Here is a 22,525-nt window from a genome sequence, read left to right as displayed (position 1 = left end):
GCCAGGATACCCAGTCAGGACTTGTTACGACAGCCTTGCGGCCAACCTACATTTGCTGTCAAAGTCTGTGGAAGGAACACATGATACAGGGTACACTGTCCACTGCAGCACAAGTTCATATAGCAAAAGTTCATCCTGATCTTACAGCAAAAAGCTGTTAGACAAAGTTAACTGAAGTGTAGTTGTTTTTTTTCCTCCACTCATCTTTGAACAGCAGAAAGGGGAGAAATCTGTGAGCTCCAGCTGTGGAGGCCCCTGAGACAGGAGGTACATGAGATGAATATTAATTATCATAAGTGCATTATACACTCTCTTCACCCTCATAACACACACAGGAGGGAAAATGGTCGGTCACACAGTCTTTCAGAAGTGTTTTGATGCTTCTGGCCACGTGATGTGACTGTTCTAAGAAGATCTGAGTCTGGTATCACTCTGGTATGATTCAAAACAGCCTTGAGATGGACAGTGTGACTTCAACTGATTAACAGTGGAGGCTGGAAACAAAAAAGCAAGTGAAGTTCTGTAACATTTTTCCCATTTCCTGGGTTTCATCTAAGTGTTTTAAGTCCAAATGTTGTCAGTATCTGCAGGACGTATAGATAGGCAGATACACACCTCTTGATCTGAAGTGTGTTATCTGTATCTCAGACAGTGATGTGTTAGCTGGAGCAGTCGTGCTCACAGGCTCTTAAGGCTGGTTCACACCTAGTCTCATTGATGCTTCCGGTCTGCATTACTTGCACATTTGCATCTGTGTCAAGAAATGTAACCTAAATGAAACAGAACATTTTTTTAAATAAACATTAACAGTCTACAGTACACAAGTGTTTGTTTCTCTGAGGCTTTATTGTCTATTTTCATGTGATGACTTAAAGCAATACTTCCCATCGTTCCTCTCCTCTAGCACAACACCAACAAAGAAGAAAAAGAAGACTGTAACGAGGCCATTGCATGACCAAGAGATGTGCTGATCTGTCAAAAAACTGATCTGGTTTGTTGACTGAGATAATTTTATTGAGCCAGAGCAGAGTAGCTTCACTAAGTATTAACAAATCTCTTCCCTGCACCCTCCTCTCTGCTCTAAGTTTCAGCTCTGACAGGTTTTATCATATATGTACATTCAGACCACAAACACCCAAAATGGAAAAAAAAAAAAGATAAAAGTGAAGGAAGTCTCTTTCCTCAAACTCAGTGGCTGTTTTTTTTGTACCGAGTTATTTTCACATTTCACACTCTTGATCTAAACTGTTCTTAGTAGAATTCACAATATTCTGCATTACTATTGACAAAACCTCCTCGGCCTCCAACCCCTTATTTTTTTTTAATATAAAACATATTTTGGTATTTTTATTTAACTACATGAAAACATTAGAAAACAATTACAACAGGAACACAAAAATCCCCTAAATTCTCCTCTCCAGTGTCCAGGGCAACAAATCCAGCGCATTACATTAGGAGTCCTTGAGGAAGTGTTGGAGGAAGAGCACTGCATAATCTGTCCTCCTTCTCTAGTTTAAATGGGAATCGTGTTGGAAGGTGGGATGGCAGCTTGGATGAGAGGGCGATGCCTCTGCAAAAGGTGGGCCGTGGAGAGTTGGAGAATTCATTTTTATTTTCATTTTTAGGAGGTGGACGCTGTGATCTGGGCTCAGAACCTGAGGTGAGATTTGTGTTTCACCATGTATCTGACGATTGAGAGGGAGAAGGGAAGAAAGGTCAGTCTGTGGCAAAATGTATACATATATTAAAGAATTTTAAAGAACTAAGAAATAAGATGTGCACCGTAGGCAAAAAGATGGGTATTAATGAAGGTGTGCGAGAATAAATACCTGTCGAGGGTTTCCCAAAAGCGCAGGAAGACAGGCCGGTCCAGATGGCGCCTGTGGCGGCTCAGCTCCAGGACGGTCACGTCCCACTTCTGCACATTGGGGTCTATCTTTGCCTCGTCATACTTCAAATGAAAGGCTCGAACTGTAGGGGACACATCCGCACATTTATATATATGAATCAGGGTTGAGTGTGGAAATAAAAACCAGCCGTCTTCACTGTAGAGGCCCCTCCCTTTTAAACCTGCATTACAACACTACAATGTGAAAAGATCTGTAACTGCTTTTCCCACAAATATGACCAGGCGGTGCTGTGGAACCTGTTACATGGTGAAAATACGGTCATGTAGTCCAGTATTGTCAAAGGGCTTGACACATTTTAGTGATTTGAGACTGAAAAACCTCAAAGGGCCCTAATACACTGTCGTATTATATGAGATATGTCTGTTAAGATTCTCATTCATCCAACATCGACATCTTTCTTCCAGTGTGATACCCAATGTGACTTCAAGATGGATGAGGAACAAGACACTAATACTGAAGCTCACTCAAATTATAACTCATTTGAATAGTGTCGAATGTTTGCTGATGCACTGTTATGAGGGTGTTAGCAATTTCCTAAAGAGGGGGAAGAAATAACAATAGGTGTGTTGCTCACTTTTGGCGAAAATGTCAACTGGAGATCCATCGGGCAGCAGCCACGGCCAGCCTTTGAACTGCCAGGCAGGACCCTGCACAAACACAGCCACCACCCGATCCCTGCAAGAAGAAACACCCACAAGTTGTTGTTGTGATAAAACACAGACAGATGTGTTTTACTTCACAGCTGGATTAAAATACAGAACTAAACATTTAACATAAAAAAAGTTACCTGTCACCAGTTAACACTAAAGCTGCAGTGATGCTATTTAATTTCAGGCCAAGGTTTCATGACCAATGCGACATTATGTGTTTGTCTTTGCAGTGTGTTGTCGTGAGCCTGTAGATTTAATTCACCTTGTACCGTATGTTTTGTGCACTGAGGTTTGACATTGTGACCAAACAGCCACTATTCTAATCTCAAATCCACAAGTACAAGGTGTAGACAACCCTGATAAACCACACGCCCAACTGCAAAGATGTAAAACCTCACTCCTCCCCAACGGTGGGTGTAAACAATGAAACTATGAAAACAGAACTGTGAGAAAATGAAAAAAGAAAAGTCCACTCTCCTCTTATAAATCTAAAACGAAGGACTGGGACAACAGAGGGGCCAGTGTTTTGTACCAATTAGACAACACAGATGCTGAAATATCCTCATGAACTACATTTTTGCTTGTTACACAGGCTGTATGTGTACTCCTAAGTCATATTGGTCATATTTGTAATGGGTCGTCTGAAGAGTGATCTGACGTTTGGTTGTTTCACGCTATGACTAAGGCAAACAACAGGCTGTACCTCTGAAACTGCCCATCCCAAGAAAGTTCAAGTTGAAAAAGACTTTGTACCTTCATCAGACCGGCTCACAGTAAACGTTAAAAGTTATTCAGCTAGAAACGTTCACGCTATGCCAGCCTCAGAGACTTTGCTGGTTTTCTCCACATAAAAGTTCCTGTGCTCACCAGTCCTGCGGAGCCAGTTTGAGAGGCTGGTCAATGACACGGTACGGCACCGTGACACTCAGTGTTGTTCCACCTGGCTGGATCTGGTCTTTGCGCCTCTGAAGAAGAACCTCATTGTCGCGCTGGATGCCCCCTTTCTTCTTTTCTTCGGATGTGACAAACCTAGTAGGGAAAAAACAAACAAACAAAAAAAAAAACAGAAATTATATATATATATATGATTATGCATACTATATATGATATCGGAACTTTGAGTTTTCACTTTATCTCATTTCACTGTGCCACTGTCACACTTTTTTTTTTTTTACTTAAACACATCCATTACATTCAGACTAAATCCCTGTCCCCAGCACCAACTGTCCAACTGTAGATGTAATGGCAAGTCTGACAAGCTTTGGAAATATCCACATGATGCTGGAGCTGCAGTAAGACAGAAGATAACCTGTATATAAAGAGTTTGGGTGGTGGATTCTTCCAAAGTGGCATTTCATACTTTTGGGATGCTCGTTTGCTAGCTCTCTGCCTGGCTCTCGTGGTATCTTTTTTCAGTGCCGGCTGCACAGTAATGTGAACTGTCCTGAACCAACTTGATTTAATGTAATGATGCTCAATCATTAAAGTGAAGAGGTATATTTTATAATATGGCAGGTGTGCAAAAATGTATTAGTCATTTCAACATCAGTCATCAGTACGCTGTACGCTGTAGATAAACATATCTCCTGTGCAGTTAGGAGGAGGTAAGCAGTTGGCTTTATCTATCTTGCACACTTGGGTGCGCGCACACACACACACACACACACACACACACACACACACACACACACACACACACACACACACACACACACACACACACACAGAAAGAGTGTGAGATGGTTTGGTTAACCAAATCATCTCTGAGATGATTTGGTTTGGACACACCAAACCATCTCTGTGTGTGTGTCCGTTTGTCCTCTTGTGAGTTTGTTAACCTGAAGCTGACTTCATGTACCTTCACCAAATCCCCCTGAGAAATATGATTTGGTATGTTTGTAGTAGTTTCACAAACACAATTCATTCTTTGCCACCAAAAACCAACAATAGCATCTCAGTGTTACACTTCAGCATAACAGTGAGGGCATTAAAAGAATTTTCAAAAGTGCAATAGTATATATACTGACTTTAGATCCTGCAGAAGATCCTTGGCATTGAGCATTGTGATGAGCGAGGTGGTGGCAGCCGGGATGATGATGATGGGTGTCCGGGACCCTGTCGAGAAAAGTCACAATAACAGAGATAACATCAGTCAGAGATAAAGCATTGGACAGATAGTTAATCAAAGGCAGTTACAGGAAATCATATTAACCCAGGGTGATGATAAAAAAAAGACATTTCCATAATGTAATGTTTACATTGTTTACATGTTTACAAGGTACAGTAAACAGTTTGTATCTATGCCAACGGGATATTATCTACTGTACCTTTCTTCTGATTTGGTGGAGGTCTGGCTTGTGAAACTAGACAGAAAAAGGAAAAGAAATATGTGAAAAACATTTATAAACACAAACACATGATAGATAGAATTAAAGTTCACGGAGCAGGAAAAAATATGCTACACGTGATTCTCAGTTAAACTGCTTTAACTGCTTTGCAGTGGAACAGCAAAGCAGTTAAACTGCTTTGCTGTTCCACTGCTGTAGGTTACTCCTGTTAGGATTACTGTTTCCACAAACAACATTAAATATCGGTTTTAAATGACTGTAACAGGATTGGAGGATTGAAGGACTACACTAGCTACTTAACTGCAATTATTAATGTACACATATATTAAATGCTTTAGCTGGATGTATGGATGTCAGGCAATATATTGTTTGTACATTTAACTCTGAAAACCCCCCAAAAACAAAGATTTTGATAAAAAGTAAAGTACTGACTGAAGATGTTGGAAATTCATTACTAGGAAAAACCCTTTCAGATGTACCATGGGCTTTTCAAGGGCAATGACATTAAAACAATATAAACACAAATAAAACCTTTAACAACAACAAAAAAGACATTGACAATCACAATTAAACAATGCCAAATATAACAAAAAAGCCCCCCCAAATAAGAGATCATATTCCAAGTAAAGCATGAAAATGGATCACTCACTCATAGATTAAAGTATAAATATTAATGCCAGTGATGGTTTTACAAAATAGAAATAATATAAAGCATAGATATAAAATATAGCAGATACAAAAGAGCTCTAGGATGCAATTAGTTTGTTTCAAAGGTTGAGCTGTTAATCTCTGTCACTGCTGTGGGGCAAAACGATCCCAGTCGACCAGTCTCACAAACTCACACAGACTGGCGCTGCTTTGTTGTGCTCTCAGACTTTCTCAGAAAAATGAAAGTAAAAAATGTGGTGGAGAACCTTGGGTCAGTGTTTGCTGAGGAGTCAAACAGAGGTGGGATTCTTCTCTCCAAACAAAAGTCCCTTTCACGGAGGCAGTTTTTTCCAAACATAATGTACATATTTGTGGTATGGTCATGTGTAAATATGCCATGTGTGGCAAAAGTCAACCTTACAGAAACTATGACCAAGCAATTTTTCCAAGTAATAATTTATTGAGCAAATGAGGTAGCATGTTTTGGCTGTGGACCTTAAATGCACCACCTCATCATGCCTAATTCCAAACGGATGTGAACAAAGGAAATCTGTTAGAACCACAAAATCTCAGGTGTAGCAGCTGCTAGGGTCAGAAAACGATTACTGACTGACTGGTCGGGCCAGTGTTAGTTTTCTCCTCTGAACTCTTCCTGCTGAAGCTATGGGCAGGAAATCCAAATGACTGACACGTGCAGACGTCTGCCCAGGATTTACTGACAGGCAGCGCTGGGAAAGAAAACTCCCTCAGCCACGAGGGATGGTAAAGATGTAAAACACAAGCAAGCCCAGTGAGAGGTCAGGGTTACAGAGGATAGTGAGTGAAATTGAAGGTGCTGCAGCAGACAAACAAACCGACCACTGAGAAAGTGAGAAAAAGGAAGTGAAAGGGGAAAAAATGAAAGTGCACATGAGAATAAAAGCGGCTTTGTTCCAGCATGTAATTTAGTTTTTCATCAAGCTGTGGGATTTTCCCTGTTCTTCCCAAATGAAAAGGAATGCATGAAGTAGATAAAGAGGATAAGACTGCAACATAAGAAAAAACACTTGTATTTGTGTTTAAACTTATTTTGTCCTAAAACTTCCTCTCTCACTTCCTCTATCTAATACACAATAACATGCACTGGAACTAGGCAACTTTCAGTAAAACATTGTCACAAGACATATGCATGAATGTATGTAGGCGTTTTGAATTAAATACTGACCTGGGCGTGGGACAGGCTGCAGAGCTGGGGTCTGAGCCTTCCGAGCAGATGCTCCTTCCTGGAAAACACAACATGTAAAGGTCATATACATAAACACACTATGCTGTAAGTCTGTCACAAAGAAAATGCTGCAGCAACATTAGGCAAAGCTTGTTTTGTTATCTGTGTTGCTGTGCATGTGAGTTCAAAGGCCTAATCCAAATAAATACTCATTAAGTCATTGGTGAAAAGCACCTAGCAATAAATCCAGCAACTTTTTTGGACAAACCTTTACTATTTACCCCAGACTAGAGTAGCCAATGTCGCCCAGCGAGCGTGAGGTCGGGCTTTATCTCTCGACGCTAACGTGAATACAGCCTTTGTCTTTAACTTATGTGTGTGGTGATTTTCTCAGACGATGTCGAGGTTATAAAACCAGGACCAGGACCACCAGCAGAGCAGCAGCTTGGACATGGCGTGGAAGTGACTGCTGGTTAACATGTCATCTTGATGGGCCACGTCTCAGTCACTATTTCATATTTGTTTCAGTGTCTGACCACAGAACCAGAAAAACATGTAAATAAGATAACAACTTTATTAAATTACTGTATATGTGAGCACAGAGAGTAAAGGGCGGTCCAGCCATATACTAGGCTTTGACCTAGTCTTGTTAGAAGTCGAACATTAGTCAAGTACAGTCTAAGAGGAAAATGTAGATCAAGAAAACAGTTGAATTATGGGAAAAAGGGGGCAAGTTCCATTTAAAGGCTGTGACCCTTTTTCCATGTGCTTTGTGGATAACTGCTCATCCTCCGCTCCCTGCAGGTCACTATTGATTCCCTGTAGAGAAGTGTGCGTGTGTGAGAAAGCATATGTATAGTCATGTGTTTGACGAGGAGGGGGGGGCTTTACAGGGGGTCATATTAGGCGTCATAGTCTAACAGTAATCCAGTGACACCCCCTGAGGCTGGAGCTCAGGCGGATAGAGGAGCTAAAGAAACATGCAGACGTGGCTGGCCTGTGGCTGAGGAGCGGTGACAGTCCCAGAATTTAGAAGCAGCAATACAATGCAGCACAGCTATGTCACACAAGCAGCAGTTATCCCAGAGACAGGTTTATGCAAAGGCTGAGCACAGAGCTAAACGCATAATAAATTTTGCAAAAGTAAGGACGACGTTGCAATTTTTATTAACTGACTTGACAACAAAAGGGAAAAAAAGCTGTTACATGTAGGATCAAAAAGAATTCTAAAATTTTAAAATCGTGTGAAAAAATTCTCACATTTGAGAATCTGTATCACACTCAGTTTTAGCACTGCTGCTTCATAAATGAAGAAATACAAAAATCGGTTCAAACATTTTTGAAACCCTAAAAAATGTATAAAAATATTTGAGTTGGGACATGATACAAACTAATACTGATAATTTGCTTAGTTTCATGCATGTAAGAGACCTGTGTATAGCCTCTGTTAACATGCACAAGAGGTCTCTTGGTATAAATTATTGAAGCCATGTTTCCCAGTAAAAAATAATGAACAGTGTGTGAATATTTTATAGGATTAATTTAGACTGTCCTCTAAAATCAGCAATTAAAATTCTTCTGAAGGAGCCAAGAGCCCCACATCCCTGCTCAATCCAAGCAATCCTGATGTCAAAACCACTGAGCATTTGGAAAACAGCAGCTCTGTGCCACAGCTGAGGTTTAGAAAATAGCATCTGCACATTGTCAGCACTTTAACAGTAACATAAATGAAATATAAACAATCCACCGTTCACAATTAGAGCGCCCCAAGGTCTCGAGATGAGTAGCAAATAAATTTATTTTCTCTGCTCCCATCACACTTGCTGCAGGGCAGAGACTATCAGCAGCACTGCAGGATCACTGCCAATTACAGATAAACTGCTTGTCTGCAGTCCGGGTGCTTGTATTTTCTCTCCGTTGATATTACATTCCGCAAGAGATCCTCTGCTCCACGTTACAATTTTAATATACAGTATTTACGGGACTGCAAGGTGAAAAGAAAGCCGCAACAGGAACTGTCAAGGTGGATGGCAGCCATCAAAATGATGCAAAAATCCTATAAATCCAATACTTGTATACCTTAAAGAAGTCTGGCTCACTTCATTGTAACACTGCCAGCAACAACAACAACAACAACAACAATAATAATAACAATAATAATAATAGGTATTATCTGTCATGAAAACAGTTTGTCTGTACTGTCAACACAGAGTCATTTATATCAGTGTCATGAAAAGATTGTGATTTATAATGTACAATCTCCAACTTAGATAAAAAAAAAACAACAACCAGACCATCTGAAAAACCCTGACAGTTTCTATAAAACATATTCATTTAATCTCAAAAATTTGTTTGGATTTGTGAAAAAAAAAAACCCCTTCAATCTAAATTTTTATATTCCAACCTCAAAGCAGATGGACCAACACCGTAACAAAGCAAAGGAATCGGTTCTTGGAGAATCCAAGTATCCATTTATTGGCCAGCAAATAAAGGTATGTCTGCTCAGAGAGGTACTTTTCAATTTTTATTTTAATAAAGGGCACTTCACCTTTACCTAGGTTTGTTAACTTATAGATAATAGATAGATATATAGATAATAGATTAAACTTGAGTACAGACACTTGAATATGAAAAGCTGTGCAAGCCTGTTAGGAGGTGACCAGAGTGCAGCTGAAGGGATCGTGACTGCCTGTGGGCAAGCATGCAAAAACCACCACCCCCTTCCCCTGCCTTCCTCTGGGAAAAAAAATAACTAAAAAAAGCACAAAAAAAAAAAAACAAAAAAAAAAAAAAAAATCAAAACATTGCTCCCAGTCATACTGTGGTAGAATTAAAATGACAATGCTCGAATATGAAAATTCAGGCATGAGACCAACACAACTGAATGAGCGTAGCGGAAAGATTGTTTTAATTATCTGTTCTAATCATTGTCCAGCACATCAGACTGGCAGAAACACATTAAAGACTGCGACTAACATGAGGTTTTGAGTTGCACTGTCCACTATTGCTCAAGCAAGAGGATGCAAGAGGATGACATTCGCAGTCTTTCAGTCAGATTAGGCAACTGGCAACCCCTTTAACATCTCTCTGCTTTCCTCTTATTTCACAGCATGTCAAATTGAGATAATGGTTTATTGCTCTTTCTGGAGAGTGGGCGTGAATACAAATAGGTCAGGAGCCCACTATCCCCCACCCCTTCGACAGAGCAGTCAGCAACAGCAGCAGAGACGGCGTGACGTGGTGGGAGAGCGTACTGCCACCAAGCCTGGAGCTGCCTTGCAGAATGAACACACAACTCACAGCACTGCTTCCTGTTCATCTTTCTCCTCCCCCGCTGTTTTCACCCTTCTAGCCCTCTCACAGACAACACAACGACGGCACAGAGGGGCCGCTGAACGAGGAGGGTGGGAAGAGGAAAATGGAAACCAAAAAAAAGGAGAAAAGGCACATGGGGGAGGGAAGTTAACATGCGAGCATGTGAATTAGAGGAAGGAGAAGAATGAGAGGAAATAAGCATCAGCATTGAAATTAGAAGAAAGGCTGGACAAACAGAGAGACTGAAGGCTTACGCATCAAGCAAGGATTAACCCGATCTATCCACCACTGCTTTGATTTTCACAATTTGGCGAGAAAGGCCATGGGGCTAACTGTCTACCGACTTTATCCTTCCTCTGGCCAGATGCAGCAGCGGCGGCGGCGGCAGCACCGTCAAGCATCAAGCCTCTGGGGACAATGCGCCAAGACAGACAGAGAGACTGCAACACTCGAGCTCTGGCACATGTTCTGCCGATGCACACAGACACCCCGGTGCATGCATGTGGTACACTGCTACAAATATCTGGAAAAGCACTAAATTTCCAACTGACCAATGATGAAAAACTATTACTTTTACTTCCTGAGTAAACAAAGAGGTTTATCTGCCACACGTCGTAAAGGAAATTACTGAGGATCTAAGCCGTCAAGCTCCAATGACTGTGATTTGGCTTGGTGCACAGAGCAGACCAAGACCAAGAGAGCGATCAGTGGATGAGGACTGCAATCTATCAAATCCAAGAATGGTGGATACCAGGAAGAGACGAGTACTCTGATTAAAAAGGGTGAGCTTATGTTGTGAAGGGTTAAAATGAAAATGCAAATCAACACATAGCTACACAAAAAGAAATACTTCCTGCTGCAAAATCAATTATCAGTTTTTATGCTAGACAGGATATGAAGGGTGTGTCAGTTTTTAAAGGACAAGACAGAACACTGGTTTCCATTTCTATAGATGCAACGGCAGGTAAGACATCTAACATAAGTCTTTTCAGTGCTTCTGTGAGCTCTCACAAACCGTTCTTTGTCTTGTTGGGGTCCTTTAAGAGGGTAGTTTGTAATTCAGTTAAAAAAAAAAACTGAGAACACACTCCACTTCAGGGTGCTAGCAGCATGCAAACATAGGCTGTTTCTTCTATAACCATTCCTCATCTGAACTCTGCTCAAGAGCAAAGGAAAGTAAAGTTGTGAAAACAGAACATAGCTCTGTTCTGTTGTGCTCTGAAAGCAACAATATAAGAAATCCCTTTAACCAAACAGCTGAAGTTTATGAGGCCTAAATCAAGTTTCAGTATATAAAGTTTTAAGCTGTTAAAGTAAATAAGTCTAGAAAAATACGTAGTTATTTTGTTCTACATTAGCCTTTCTGTGTAAACATGAACCTTTTGTGACAGAATAGTCGGTTGACCTGTCTTGATTTACTGCAGTTAGTTATCCAACATTATGATGTTAGTCACCTGCAGAGCCTCCGGGAATTAATCAAACCAGGAAGGAACATGGATTTTATGTCAAAATTCAACCTTAATTCAGTGTATTACATTTGAAATGTAAAATACTACATGTATCCACTATATGAAACAAATTTCATTTAAAGATAAAGGGACAAATTAATTATACAATCTCCTACTGTTATTTTCTTTACATATTCTAACACCAGAGGAGATACCTCTGGTGGATACAAATTGAAGACTGGGACAAAAAACTAATCTTAAAAGAGCAACAACAGATTTTTATACAACCTGAGGACAGTGGAAACGAGCTGTAAACAACAGTGACATTTTGTCACCTTTTAGGTTATGTTTCTGGCCACCTGGTGAATGTAAGTGCAGTATTCACGCTCCTTTCATTGCTCTTGCAGTCTCTATCAACTCATGAAAAAAGTATCTGGCTGCTAAATGTTCACCAGCTTGTTGGCAACTTTGTCTATCTTTCTTGTGGTGCTGGGCAGGTAGCATACCATGGCTTCTTAGAGCGTTTTGCAAGCCAAAAACAGCAAAGTAATGAGAGAGGTGACAAACAAAAAACAAAACATAAATGTGTGTACGTTCATGTAGTGTAGATATTCTACCCATTGCAAATAACAACATATTAATTACAGCAACTTTAATGTGATTGTGAGACGTGCTTTATCTATTTTATTGATCAATTATATCCTCCTCTGTTTCCTAGGCAATCTCTGGACAACAGCAAAGAGATTTACACATACAGAAACGAGATATCAACACAGGGCCAACCCACCACATAAACTTGGCTTCATCGCCAGGGACCAGGACCTGGTCAGAAGCTGCTGATCAGTGACCTTATGAGCGTAATGACTGAGTGAACAGTCACAAGCAGAACCATGCTGTGGAGACGGCGCCACCGCTGTATGCACACAGCTAAACTTTTCTATATCGTCTCACTGTTGGGTGTACTGATCTTTCTGGTCAACCAGGTGTGGCTGCCTAGGCTCACAGGTATGCCGTGGTGGAGAGATCATCCTGTGGTGTACGGAGGTGGAGTATTTCATGCTGCCAAACCCAAACTGAACACCTCCCAACATTCAATGTGGAGGTTTGTCATTGTTTCTCAGCCAATTTTCGAGGACGACGCTAACATCAGCTCCCATGAGAGCAAAGGCGTCTTGTCTCATCAACAAGACCAAGATTTTGAGGACACACTGGCAGCCAATACAAGCCAAAGTGAAGAGGGAGACCATGGAGGCACAATAACTCGTGGGCCCTTCCCTTATATCATCAATGAGCCAGACAAATGTGTGCAGAGCAGAGCCACGCCATTTCTGGTGTTACTGATAGCCACTGAGGCGAGGAAGGTGGAGGAAAGGAACGCCATACGCCAGACATGGGGGAATGAGAGTGTTGCCCCTGCTCTGGGATTCATTCGGCTCTTCATGTTGGGGAAAAATGAGGGAGAACTAGGACTTTTACAGCAAAAGATGCTAGAAGCTGAGAGCCAAAGGCATCATGATATCATTCAGCAGGACTTTCTGGATTCCTACAAAAACCTGACCATAAAGACATTGATGGGAATGAACTGGGTGGCGATGCACTGTCCACAGGCCAGCTATGTCATGAAGACGGACAGCGACATGTTTGTCAACACTGAGTACCTCATATATAATCTGCTCAGGCCAGAACTGAAGCCCAAGAAGAACTACTTCACAGGCAATAACATGAGAGGCTTTGCACCCAACCGAAATATAAACAGCAAGTGGTACATGCCCCCGGAGCTGTACCCAGGTGAGAAGTATCCCACCTTCTGCTCTGGGACTGGTTACGTCTTCTCTGGTGACTTAGCAAGGAAAATCTACCAAGCATCTCTCAGCATCCGCCACCTGCATCTGGAGGATGTGTATGTGGGAATATGCTTGGCCAAGCTCCAGATTGAGCCCACGCCACCGCCCAATGAGTTCCTATTCAACCACTGGCGTGTGTCTTACTCCAGCTGCAAGTACAGCCACCTGATAACATCGCATGGGTTTCATCCCAATGAACTACTTAAATACTGGCATCACCTGCAAAACAACAAACGCAACGCCTGCATCAACACACTTAAAGAGAGAGTGGGCAGGACGCACAGAATGCATGGGAAGAAACAAGCTCAATAACAGAAACTGTTGCACCCACAAGCTCTTTGTTAGATGCAATCATTGTTAGCTCAGCACATTTTCTTCTTAACTTGATATGAAGGGAGTAATCCACAGTTTTTCCATATGAGAACTCAAAACAAACTCTGCATTGATGTGTAAAAACTGACGAAGTGCTCCAATATTCTTGCCAATTTTGTACAAAAGAGATGAAAACTGTTTCTATGTCTGAGTCAAAACACTGGTCTATTTTTACAAAAGAGTAAGATGTTGAGTGAGACCCTGTTGTGACACGACAGTGGATGAGATGACACCTCTCTCAGAACGTGAAAGACCAGCAGGATTTTTATTTCATATATTGTTGATAATTTAAACATTTTAAACTATTTTTACTGACCTACTTGAGAAACAAAGAGAGTTAGTCAGTGCCAAGTGATGCTGTGAGCCAGGACATGGCAATAATCATAGGGACCATATGCTCCTCCAGCAAACACCAATCATTAAAATAAAAGGTTTTTTTTTCTGAATGTGTGCAAAGTGAACTTCATTTACGCTGTGTTCCTCATTGATTAGTCTTCAGTGAACAGGAAGCTGCGTTCTTACCGTCACTGACTTCAGGGTCATGCCGTGGTAGGTGCCCATGGTATCGATCTTGAAACCCTCCGTTTCTAAGAAAACCACACACAATGAGTTGCAGGCAGCTGACGGAACAAAGTTTTCAAAAGCATAGCTGTACTAAAATACAAAATGACAATATTATGCAATATGTTTGCACTTTTAAATTCTTAAACGTAACTAAAGGAAAACACTGCAAAAGTTCAACCATCTCTCTAATGATTTTTCATTATTTGTCATAACTATGTACGTGCTGAAAAGAATCCCTGTTACAAATGTAAACAAAACTGAGCAGAGAACATCGACTACCGACTCTGTGATATGACCACAAGCTGCAAAAGAAACAGGTGAGAATATAAACACCCCAGAAACTCAGAGGCGTGGGAGGATGTCTGTGCGGTTGTGTTAGAGCAGGGCCACATTCCACCTGGCTGGTATCAGCACTCTGCAGTAGAAGCTGGTTTAGCTACCACAAATCAGAAACACTTTATTGCCAGGTATGTTACACATACAAGACATTTGAAGTGGTGTTGTTGGTGCAAAACAGATGAATTGGACTGACAAATCCAAAAAAATTTTTTTTATACTAAAATGAAAGAAGAAAGAAGTACTAAGAGGAAGAAACAGTTTGCACAAATAATAATAGCAACAATGTGCAATGTTGCAAAGTAGATGTAGTGCAAAGAGATAATAATAAAGAGATAATAATGCCATAGGAGCCTTAATATAACAATGTTAATAAAGACAGTGATCTATGTGACATCTGTCAGTGGCTCATATGCTGTGATCGTTTTACAAAATCAGCAGATCAGTGACATGCAAACACAGTTCATTTGCCACTGAAACATATACTGCTTCTGTCTTCCTACAAAACAGTACCACATGTTAAGAATGAGGAACTAAAACTCTCGGTGATTTCACATCACCTTCCCTTTAACATAATTACCATTTGATTTCCAAGTAACCTTGAGAATAATCAGTACTTGCAGCACCTCGATAGCTGGTATTAAACCTACATTTAATACTAGTATAATCACTAGAATTTGTATAAAACAGATTGAAGAGTAAAACCAAAGTGAAGAGTAAAACCAAAGTCTGGTTTCTGACGCTTGAAAAGATGAATGTACAATATGAGTGTCTGCGACTAAAGCCTGATTTTCACATTTATGTGCATACAATTGAACCCGTAATTTACAAGGTCCGTATAAAATTTTGGTTGGGTCTCCCCAAAGACAAAGGCTCCATTCACTGCCCTTCAGGTGTCCTACACCTGATGATGCACAGCAGCAAAAACTTGTTTCTGATCCAAGACCTTTGGCCTACCTCAATACTCACTTGAGTGCTTCAGTGAGAGTTCGTGCACAGGTAGGTGGTAAGTAAGTGTGTCCAATGTCAGAAAAATGCCAACACAGTGCACCTAACACATTGAATGTAAGAGCCACATGTATACCACAATTCAATTCGGTCTGCTGTGCCATTTCAGTCCAGTTGTTGGCTGTAATATGTCTACTACTACTATTATTATTATTATTTACATTATTTTTGTTTTTATCATTGCTATCAAAACATCACACAACTACAGTGAAACGGCCACAGATAGTTATTCCTCAATCAAAAATCTGTTCTTCTTAGCAGGACTTAAAAGATTGATACTGCATATTTGACACTGTCACCCCTAAAGTTTTATCAGACAGAGAACATTCATAGTATGGCATTATGTCTATTATTTACAGTAGATCTAAATGCTTCTGGATAACTTGATTTATTACTTGGATTATTCCTTCAGCTCCATAATGCTTGTTATTCACTATCATCTGACTGTTGCTGTACGATATAAATGTAAACAGTGAAAACTTGTATTAACCCTCCTTAATTATGTAGAAATTAAACCAGCAAAGCATGTGGGCTCTATAAAGGCATGTATTGGTGCAGAGCGTCTGACGCCCGTCAATGTGTGTCCCTGCAAACTCTGATGTGATCTTAACAAGCAATTTAGCAGATAACAGAATCACATCACACAAGTAAGCCCTTGCCTATTTGGAAATACTGCAAGTGTGGTTATTGGGAAGGAACCTCTGATACTTTTCTTGACTGAAAATTATAAGCTAAGGGTACAGAGATACGATGAAACGGTAGTTTTCTTTTAGACGCAGAGCAAACAGTTCAAGACTAACATTACCTACAGAGACACTAGTACAACTCACCCTCTTTTCCTTTGAATCGCTCCTGATCGTATCTGTTGTATGCCGCTGGGACAGGCTGCTTGTTCCTTAAGGACGGGTCCTGGAAAATTGCATGAAATATGAACAAATAATTTAAGTACATACCTATCAATACTCTCTTTAGTCAAAACCTCAGTAGCCATTTATAGGCTTGCTGATGCTTTCATGGGTTAAATACCTACTGACCGTTTCTATATACCCTTAATTTCAAGCTTGATTTAAAAAAAAAAAAAAAAAAAGGTATGTGTAGGGAGAGAAACTGTTTTATATAATGTACATATAAAGCACAGTAAATGTTGTGCTCACCACTTGAGTAGTGTTTTGTGCAGGTCTCTGCTCTGGCGCTCGCCCTTCTTCTCTGGCTTTCACTGACTGAAGAATGGCAAAAATGTTCTTGGAGAAATTCTGCAGGAGGAAAAAGGGATACGGATAAAATGAGTTAAGCTCACCTACACAGAAAATGACTGCTTTACTCATCATTTGGTGTTGGTGTTTTATAATCTGTAACCAAACACTTTGACCCAACAGTGCCACCTGCAGGCACATTATATCTTTAGCATGACAGTTTATGCTGTGCTATTTTTATTAAAGGCATGTGCAGCAGAATGAATCAAATGTCCTTCACTGAATGGAGACTGTCTATAACATTACATTAACATATACAGTTTTCAAGGAACACTTTGACTTTTACAGCAACTTGGGCCTGAACTCTTCAGCGTGCTGAGAGACATAAAATAACAAAGCCAAAATGTTGTGAGAATGAATATCAAGTTGTCAGGTGTCTACCCAAGGTCATTCTGTCCTACTGAAGAATGTCAGCCACAGTGCAATGTGGATTCCTCTTCAAGACAGATGTGATTTGGTTCTGATCTAGCGAACAGTATAAATTAATTTCTAAAAGACTGAAAATCATAAAAACATGAAATTAGGTTGAGTCATCTGGCAACATGCACATAAATACAGGTCAATAATAAGAACTGCTGGGCCACCCCCATGGTGTAGGGGTTTAGACGACGAGTGTGCAGTATCTTTGGACAAAATCAGCTCCCATTTAATACCTGTCTTAAAATAACAGCCAGAGACCCATGTGAAAACTGAAACAGGTTTTGCTTGCTGTAATTATTTCTCCTGTCTTCCAAAGTTACGGTCATTTTAGCAAGAAATTCAATCTTTGTGTTTATCTTTCCACCGCAGCGCAAAAGGGAAACACTGACTGTGGAGACAAAAAGAATTTTATATCACACTGTAAAAACACTTTAACTTTGGAAGACATCCACTTGATGTGACTTAGAGTTCTGAAGGCTGATATTACTGTCAAATAAGCTTCGGGATACATTTTTAGACAAACAAGGACTCCAGAATTCATCTCCCCTCACATTGTAAGACCAACTGAAAGGGATTGTTGATGCCAGAATGTACAGAGGAAGGATTTTTTGGTAAGAGAACAGCTTAAAAGCATGAAAGACCAAAACAGAGAGGAAAAGATACATTTTCAAATTTTATGCATTTTCATGGACATTGGATCTGGTAGGTGATTTATATTCTACCAGACTAATTACTCTAAGCATACAGCCGATCAACACTTTAACACATTTGTCAAAGTCCTTCCGTGGCCCATAAAGAACCCATATTTTCAGAGTAAATTCACACTGGATAGAAATTATTATTTATTATTACTGCTGCTACCTAGTGGTTGTAACTGTCTCCTTACTACACACTTTGGGTGTTGTCAAGGTTGGGCCATTGGGAAATGTTTCCCCACCTGCACAGCTTTTGTCCCTGAGAGTTCAGGAGTTTTAGTCAAATAAATGAGCTGCTTTTGAACTACATACAATAAATGTGGTCTCGTGTACACTTCCAAACAGTGGTCTGAAACTTTGCCTCTAGTCCGTGAAGTCTATTCAACTGCTCATTTTGACAAAAAAATAAAATAAACAAATAAATAAAATGTATATCTGGTGAAAGTCTACAGCAGTTGACATGTTGAGAACGACTGAATAAATAAATCTGGATGTGAACTCAAATTATTTGGGCCAAGCCTGAAAACAACCTCAGGCCCAAAGCCAAATGTTATGCAACACTGCAGTGCATTGCTTCAGCTTCTACCTCCTGAGAGTCTGTGGCTCAGGAGGTAGAAGATGCTTGTCGAGCAGGACGCCTCATCAGAAGGTCATGGTTTGATCCACGGCTATATGGATATAGCCGTGGATATGTTCAATTGTCCCTGGTCAGGATACTGAACCCAAATTGCGCCTGATGGTTACGTCTTCGGCGTGTGAGTGTGTGTATGAATGTGTTTGTCAATGGGTGAACAGTATGTAGTGTAAAGCGCTTTCAGTGGTTCAATCAACTAGAAAAGCGATATGTGGATACCATCACTGTTGTGTGTGATCAGAATTACAACAGAACAATTCTTTTCCTGTGATTTCAGACCTTTAAATTATGAACCATTACCTGAACCACTTTTCAGGTAAGAATACAAGAAAATTCACAAATGCTAATCTGACACAGATGTATTTGAGGGAAAAGTCTAACATTTTGAGAAATGCACTTATTTACTGTCACAAGAGAAAGAAAACTGCAGAGAAAGATCACTGTGATTGGATATCGTTAGGTTAAAGCAGACTCTGACCTTTCCTGTGCTCTGAAGAATGGTTGTCCTGGTCCTCCAGACCCTCTCTCTGCTGACAATATCTCTGGTGACATCCACCTCAGCATCCACAAAGCTTCTCTGCTTCAGGGTTATGTCATCATCCAGATCTGTTTTGATGGTGGAACGTTTCTTGGCCATAATCTTGGCTTTGATGGCTGCGATTTTCTCCACTGACATGGCCTCAGACAGCGATCTGGAGGAAGGGGAGAAAAGATGCTGATCAGTTAAATAGCTCAAGCACCTGTGAGTGTTAATGCGTAGTGAAAACATGACATCAATATCAGTCGCTACACACTGAAAATACGGTATGCTGAATAAAAACGATCTACAGGAACCACATAACACACACACACACACACACACATATATATATAATGTTACTGCGAAAGATCCACAGTACCTGATCTGGTCAGTCTGCACAATGCCCTCTTTGTGGCCCTCCAGACGGGCAGCCAGACGCTCCTTGTCCAGACGCACTCGTTCTTCATCCTTAAGCAATATATACACTATTAGCAAACTACAGAATATCACACACTGTAATATCACAGATCTACAATCTAACAAGTCAATGCTTAATTTACTCATTTAAAACAAAGTATTTTATCACCTGTCGCTACTGTGAATTAGAATGTGAAGTTTGATTGTATAATTTTACAATGTAATAACTTACACTGCCCACTACAAGGAACATTATGGTTCTTTTTGCCTTGTATGTGAGCAAGGTAGTTCCTCTGTTTGTCAGTTGAAACAACAATTAACTTTTGTAAGTGCATACACACAGACTGTATTATTCTAGCTAAATATATACTGTTTTTCAAACAAAGACAAATGGACAACATACTAAATTCTTAAAGCCACATTTATTAAATTGCATTTAATCAAAATTTAACAGCTAACTAAAATAAAATTGCTTTCTGGCTCATGATGTTGTGAGTTTTTTGGCAATTTGAACGCATTAGACCAAAATATGTCAGGTTATCAATTCCAATAACCAACAATATTGTGTGATCATGTAGGTCAGCCTTTCTTTTCATCATAACAACCTGAAAAAAACATTTAATTTAGCTTTTTACAATTGATGACTGCGTGCTGAAGCTGTTGCTTTGTGTGTAGTTAGAGATTCAAACTAAGAAAGTTTAGTGCTCGAGAGTGGTATTTAGCTGCGCTGACCAACATGTGATAATGAATATCATTTAAGGTTACTAGTGTTTTGTTGGCAGAAACAGCTGTGACATTCCTGTCAGTTTACCTCAATCCTTGGCTTTTTGGCTTCAGAAGATACCTCATCAGCTGCTCTTTTGACTGAGAAGCGAAAAAAAATAATTGCATTATTTATCTATGGTTTCATATCAGCCCTCCACACCAAAAAAACCCCAGCACAGATTCAGTGGCAAACATATGTAAAACTAGGACAGTTAGCAGCAAAGGTCGAAACAAAAGCCACAATTTCGTAAGTAATAAATTGTAATCTTAGTTTCAGACGGTGAAGATTAATGACAATAATGATAAAGTTATAATCAAACAAATATGCTGTGAACTTACCTTGTGTTGGTCGTTGCAAACCTATTTCTATGGGAGCACTTCTGTCGATACTTGTTGATGTAGCTGTGAACGGACAAAAATTAAATAACACATTATAATTTATTACCAGGTCAACCCCACGAAGGGTACTTTTCAAAAGACTTTTAATATTTAGTGAATCAAAATCTATAAGAAATCAAGACATAAGTGGAAATATAATGAGCTAATGCACACATGGGAAAACAAATTCTTAATGCCCTAGACGGGACAGAAATACTATCTACAATCTCCACAGATCTCACAAGCGCTACTTACAACTCTCGCCATTGAGATATGACAGCAAGCCCTTTCGATCAGGTCGTCTGACAACAGGGATGTTCTCTGTCTATAAACATCAAACAATCATGTCACACAAAACCACAGGCAGGGCAGTTGTGAGAAAATCTGAAAGATGTTGCATAACAGACGAAAAAAGGCTAAAACTGGAGCTGGTCCTCAAGTAATACTTTGATAAGTAATGGAAATCTGGCATTGACACGTTGTAGCGTTATGATATTTAATCCAAAGCACTTACTGCAGCTCTTCGCACATAGGATGGATGCGGGAGATGCACATTGTTGAGCAAGAACAAGATAGAGTCCAAAGTATAGTACTCTTTGGGCTGGCCCTCTTTACCAGTACTGAAGGTAGAAACACAGGCAAATAAAGACATGAAAAAAATCCCCAAAACACTCAGACCTCAGGTTTATTTGACCATCATAGCACACGACTGAAAATGTGCACTGCAAGTTGCAAGTTGAGGTTAAAGTAAACTGCATCAATCTATAAAACGAAATACACGAAATTAGGCGCAAGTTACTTCACGAAAGTAACGAAACAGTGGTTCTGATGTCAAATTAGCACGCAACTATCAACAGATAGCTAGTCTTCTAATCCTTGTGCGATTTTATTTCATGGATTACATGAGCAAAGCTTTTCGCACTGTTAACAAAGCTGCTGATAGGCACGGCTATAGATACTTAAAAACACATTGCTCTCCCACGGATCCATTGGATCCTTTACTCCATTGGAGTAACAACTCATCGCTAGCCAACGTCGCTAGTTAGTTAGCATCACATCACTCCTGCAAGTTTAACTCTACAACTCTCTCAAATAAATTTCAAGTTTAAGAAAGATAAACTGAGACACAAAGGAAAGCAGCAAGACTCTATGGTCTAGGCTACAATATTTAAGTATCATGCCAAAGCAGGCAAGGAGTGCTTAAAGTTTCAAGTACAACAACGAAGACAGGAGTTAGGTTAGCATCTTAGAATCTGGTGGCTAGCGAGTGTTCCGCCGTTACGAGCAGCACAAGGCGCCGCTAAGCTTCAGCAGCAGGCCCCCAAACGCCATTTGCACTTATTTTTAGCGCTGACATACCCCCAGATTATGTAGTTGGTCTTGACGTTTTTCGGCCAAGAGAACTCTCCAAATATAACTTCATCTCCCTTTGCGACGATTTCTTTTTTCTGGATATTATACTGACGAAGAACACTCAACACATCCGCCATCTTCACTTGTCTTGTTGTAGTGTGTTTGCGAAGCCCCCGGTTATCAACAGCATGTGGCCTCACAGGATGCCTGATCTAAATGAAACTTTTTTTTTTTATTTAAAACAAATCTCCCCTCGGTTAAAGGATCTGACTGTCAATACCCGTGTTTGCCAGGCAAAATTTAATTCCAATGTTGACAAACGTAATTCTTAATTTTGACTGGTTTGTTTGTCGACAGTGAGACACTGTACTAGGAGAGTCACAGTGCCTTGCTCAAGGACGCCACTGGATGGACACTGGTCACAGTCAGTGATAAACCCACAA

At 40.2% G+C, this 22,525-nt stretch overlaps 2 protein-coding genes across 2 annotated transcripts; one reads left to right on the top strand and one right to left on the bottom strand.

Moving 5' to 3' along the window:
• Positions 1 to 833: 833 nt before the first annotated feature.
• Positions 834 to 22,225, bottom strand: cdc73 (cell division cycle 73, Paf1/RNA polymerase II complex component, homolog (S. cerevisiae)). Its single transcript, XM_041054998.1, has 17 exons — positions 22,089 to 22,225; positions 21,244 to 21,349; positions 20,985 to 21,054; positions 20,691 to 20,753; positions 20,398 to 20,450; positions 19,549 to 19,637; positions 19,128 to 19,341; positions 16,802 to 16,900; positions 16,478 to 16,556; positions 14,262 to 14,326; positions 6,761 to 6,818; positions 4,888 to 4,923; positions 4,588 to 4,675; positions 3,428 to 3,589; positions 2,485 to 2,585; positions 1,830 to 1,971; positions 834 to 1,685 (listed from the first exon to the last, which is right to left on the bottom strand). The coding sequence occupies exons 1-17, from the start codon at positions 22,217 to 22,219 to the stop codon at positions 1,649 to 1,651; spliced, it is 1,593 nt and encodes a 530-aa protein (XP_040910932.1). The 5' UTR covers positions 22,220 to 22,225; the 3' UTR covers positions 834 to 1,648.
• Positions 10,064 to 14,185, top strand: LOC121192953 (beta-1,3-galactosyltransferase 2-like). Its single transcript, XM_041054999.1, has 2 exons — positions 10,064 to 10,857; positions 12,242 to 14,185. The coding sequence occupies exon 2, from the start codon at positions 12,414 to 12,416 to the stop codon at positions 13,677 to 13,679; it is 1,266 nt and encodes a 421-aa protein (XP_040910933.1). The 5' UTR covers positions 10,064 to 10,857; positions 12,242 to 12,413; the 3' UTR covers positions 13,680 to 14,185.
• Positions 22,226 to 22,525: the final 300 nt, after the last annotated feature.

Source organism: Toxotes jaculatrix, chromosome 14 (genome assembly GCF_017976425.1).
Source record: "Toxotes jaculatrix isolate fToxJac2 chromosome 14, fToxJac2.pri, whole genome shotgun sequence".
Taxonomy (NCBI): Eukaryota; Metazoa; Chordata; class Actinopteri; family Toxotidae; genus Toxotes; species Toxotes jaculatrix.
The sequence above is the reverse complement of the archived record's forward strand: the minus strand, read 5'-3'. Positions and strand labels throughout refer to the sequence as shown.